At 36.3% G+C, this 4,514-nt stretch overlaps 1 protein-coding gene across 1 annotated transcript in view; it reads left to right on the top strand.

Annotated features, from left to right (window-relative positions):
- WDR64 (WD repeat domain 64) overlaps positions 1-4,514 on the top strand; it is a 147,655-nt gene that overhangs the window by 116,276 nt on the left and 26,865 nt on the right. Inside the window, exons 20-21 of the mRNA XM_017532117.2 lie at positions 322-461; positions 2,654-2,759. Of these exons, the coding sequence (XP_017387606.1) occupies positions 322-461; positions 2,654-2,759 (246 nt within the window). The remainder of the gene's footprint in view (positions 1-321; positions 462-2,653; positions 2,760-4,514) is intronic.

Here is a 4,514-nt window from a genome sequence, read left to right as displayed (position 1 = left end):
TTTTTTTTTTTAGACAGAGTCTTGGCTCTGTCCCCCAGGCTGGAGTGCAGTGATGCCATCTCGGCTCACAGCAACCTCCACCTCACAGGTTCAAGCGATTCTCCTGCCTTAGCCTCCTAAATAGCTGGGATTACAGGTGTGCACCACCACTCCCGGCTAATTTTTGTATTTTTAGTAGAGATGGGGTTTCACCATGTTGGCCAGGCTGCTCTCGAACTCCTGACCTCAAGTGATCCATCACCTCAGCCTCCCAAACTGTTGGGATTATAAGTGTGAGCCACTGTGTCTGGCCTCATGATAGTTCATTAATTTCTCCAATAGGTGAACGAACAGATGTCGTGGCAGGAGAGCAACAGTCAGTGGACAAAAAACATCCTGGAAGTGCCAATTCTCCAGAATCCCCACCACCTATCCTTGTCACTGCTCATGAGGACGGACACCTCCGCTTGTGGACTATGGAAGTAATGGAGCCCAGCAAGTCTGGGAATAGGAAAGAATGGGAAAGATAAAAAGAGTCATTAAGTGAATCTTAGCGTTCTTCCATATGGCATCCAATTCTAATATTTTCTCGGCTTTCTAGCCAAATTGCTGATTTTGCAGCCTGTGTATTGATAATGCTGCCCAAACTTTACTAGAGAAGAGTTTTGTAACTCAGAAGATCAAATCATCAAAACTGCTAACTTAGCTATTTCAAATCTCTCTCTTTTTGGAAGCTCTTCTACTTTTCTATCAAAAACATTACAGATAGATACCCATATTGGGATATATATATCTGCATACAGATAGATACCTGCATACAGATAGATACCCATATTGAGAGAAGAATGTTAATTGGTCAGGCAAGCCTCACAGGTAGGAATTTCTGGGAAAATCTTCACCTTTGACACACTGCTTCAGTCTCATCCCTTATGTCCCTAATAGAAGCAGTAATGGTGAATCCGGCATGAAGATTTACTAGAAAAATCTATTGAGCCTACTTATAATTCTTTTATTTGGGGGGAAGAGGGCATTAGTTTTTTGTTGTTGTTTTTGTTGTTGTTTCTTTGTGTGTGTGTTTTTTGAGACAGAGTCTCACTCTGTCACCAGGCTGGAGTCCAGTGGTGCCATCTCGGCTCACTGAAACCTCTGCCTCCTGGGTTCAAGCAATTCTTCTGCCTCAGCCTCCCGAGTAGCTGGGACTACAGGCACACACCACCACACCTGGCTAATTTTTATATTTTTAGTAGAGACAAGGTTTCACCATATTGACCACGCTTGTCTCAAACTCCTGACCTTGTGATCTGCCCTTCTTGGGCTCCCAATGTGCTGGGATTACAGGCGTGAGCCACCATGCCCACCAAGGGCATTAGTTTTGATGGGTTCATGCTTTCAAAATATTCAAATCTTTCTTTTAAATTGAGTTATGAATACATGCCACTAAATGTCTTATTGAATATTTAAATAATATTAAAAGATATTAATTGTGTATTATAGTGAAAGAGTATAAGAACACTGAAGTGTTGAGTATACAATAAATTGCTAGTTTACCAAACAGTTGAAAGAAGGTATTGCATCGTATTGAGTGTCCTTCAACATCTCGCAAAGAAAAATATAACTTTCATTTACCAGAAGGTTTAAAACGATTTAGGGTGGAATTAAGAGGACAGAAGATGATGAAAGGAAGGATCTTGAGTAGCCTTAGGATGATGAAAATGAAATCCTCAGAAAAGCAGAGGAGGTGGCCCCGCTTGTGGTAAGGCTCCTTCCTACAGAGAAACTCAGAAAACACAGCAGTTCGTGTGGCAGATAATGGGATCCAACAACGCAGAACCTCATGGCTTTCTGCCAGATATAATTCTAAGTCTACCAGTAGATCCTAGCTTATTTGTGTAAAAAAGCAACCCTGGTTTGAAAATACAAAGTATTCTAACAATAACTTTCCTTGAGATGATCTCGGTATTAGAACAATACCTTTTTTTTTCTAACATGGAAATGAAAGAGTAAAAGAAATAGGAAGGGAAGAGATGATGTCCAAGCAGTCTAACAAAATGAGTAGCAGATTCAAACTCTGCACAAGCTTAGATGTTGATGTTTATTCTCTAAACAAGGTAATACGTGTGAAAGTCCTTCCCAATGCTGGCTTATAGTGGGCACTGAAAAGCAACCTGTTTGAATTTAATTATCTTACAATTCTTTATCTTGCATCAATATTAAAAAATAAATGTTTCTGAAAAGGCATATATTCCTGTTTAAAACAACTGACACACTTAAAAGTGTAGCTTACTTCTGAAAAGAATGTTTGTTTAAAAAGAAAATATGTCAATGCCTGTTCGAGTTAAATTTTAAAAAAGAAAATAAGAAAGTCTGAGGAACTGCATGAAAAGTGTCATGAGATATGCAAAAACAACCCCAAATATAGAGACAGTCTATAATACTCAGAGTCTAGATGCTTCTAATTAATAGTTCTCCATACCTTTAGAATACTTAATTTTGAGGAAATAAGCCCCTATGGATAGTTTTGAATTATTTTCATTACAAAGAGGGGAATCGTGGTTCAGTAATAAAAGATGATTCTTGAGATGTATTATTTACGGAGAAAATCAATTTCATTATTAAGATTTTATAAGATGTATTAGTATAGAAAAAAGTTTTATTTGCATTATACTTTATTTAGGGAAGACTACTGAAAGATATGCTGCCTTTCACAAAACATTCTGCCATTTCTCTGACATCACTGTATGCTGATTCATGTGCCAGGATACTACTGGCTGGAAACATGGGTGAGTCGTTACTCTTGTATATTCAGACACAGTCATCTTAATAACTTACATGATATCAAAATGGCTTTAGGAAAAATACATGGTATATATTGAGACAAAAGAAAGACTAAGAGGTATGCTCAAGCCTGAGAAAGTGTTCTGAATAGCCTGCTGAATAAACAGAATAAATGAGTGTGAGGAGAACCTGTTTCATTCCTAGCTCTTCACTTACAGCAAGGCATTGTCCTTCTGTCTTTAAAATGGGTATGTGACTACCATCTGTGTACCTACTTTTTTGGAAAGAATATAAAGTTTTAATTTTTAACATTGAAAGTGTATGTTGCATTAATCTTAATTATTAAAGGAAGTTGTGCCATAAATTAGAGAGAAAATGAATGATTTTCTCTCAATAGGGGACTTTATTTTTTATATTTGTTATAATTAATATGGTTGGTCTTATTTCTTTCATCCAATACAATTCTTTTTTTCATTCTTCCTTTATGCTTCTCTTCTGTCATTTGAATTAATCCTAAATTTTCTTGTTTTTGTCTCTCCTATACTTTGAAAGATTATGTGTGTATGTGAATGCACATGCATGTGTAAAAAGTTTTTTAATTTTACTAGTGTTTATCTTCAAGTTTTTCTAAACAATTAATTAATTGGTTAGAATTAGAATGAAACAGTACATTTTCAGTGAAAACAGAAAGCTTAGCCCCCTTTCACTTTCTCTTCTCTCCATATCTACCCCTTTGCTTACTGTTCTTTTGCTAATGCAATTATGAGATTTGCATCCAGATTAGAACTGCTTAAATGCTTAATTTCAAATTTAGTTTTCATACTTAAGTTTTCATATTCTCTTTTAAAACGTTTTTCTCATTTCAAAATTTAATTTTTTTTTTTCTTTGAGACAGAGTCTTGCTCTGTCACTCAGGCTAGAGTGCAGTGCTGCGATCCCAGCTCACTGTAACCTCCACCTCCTAGATTCAAGAGATTCTCCTGCCTCAGCCTCCCACGTAGCTGGGATTACAGGCATGCACCACCACACCTAACTAATTTTTGTATTTTTAGTGGAGACAGTTTTTGGCCATATTGGCTAGGCTGGTCTTGTACTCCTGACCTTAAGTGATCGTCCACCTCAGCCTCCCAAAGTGCTGGGATTATAGGTGTGAGCCACCGTGCCGAGCCTCAACATTTATTTTATAAAAAAAATTAAAACAAACCATTTTGTACAGTTAATTGAGTCCTCTGGACCTTATTGAAAATAATTGTCTATATTTGTATATAGTATTATAAAGTTACATTTATTTAAGGTTATTCTTGTTTTTCCTAAAAGGTTTTCTTTTGAGGGGTGAGGGCTTACTATCAATCTTTTTACATTCTGGTATTCTTATACTTTTGATTTTCACTTATCTGTCAATCTGTACAATTTATATAGAAACTAATTATTTTTACAGAAAACTTGTAGAGAAAACCAGGTCAAATTTTGTTCCTTTCTAAAAATACCCTGATTATTCTTGCATTAACTTTGTCTACTATGTGATAAATATAGAGAACTAAAATTTAAAACTATCTATAGAATTTCCAGTATGCACCTGTCTTTGCCTCTGCATAGAATACTTTACTATCACACAGCCTATCCCCGTCCTGAAATTTGTGGTTTTTGCTTGTGATCCAGAAAAATAGAGTGGGTTTGGGATACAGTCTAGCCTCAACTACATTATAACTGAAGTGGACCTCTCCTAGATTCTGCTGTTGAGCTTTTTTCTTTTTTCTTTT

The sequence above is a fragment of the Cebus imitator genome, unplaced genomic scaffold (assembly GCF_001604975.1).
Source record: "Cebus imitator isolate Cc_AM_T3 unplaced genomic scaffold, Cebus_imitator-1.0 Scaffold75, whole genome shotgun sequence".
NCBI classification, from domain to species: domain Eukaryota; kingdom Metazoa; phylum Chordata; class Mammalia; order Primates; family Cebidae; genus Cebus; species Cebus imitator.
The sequence above is the reverse complement of the archived record's forward strand: the minus strand, read 5'-3'. Positions and strand labels throughout refer to the sequence as shown.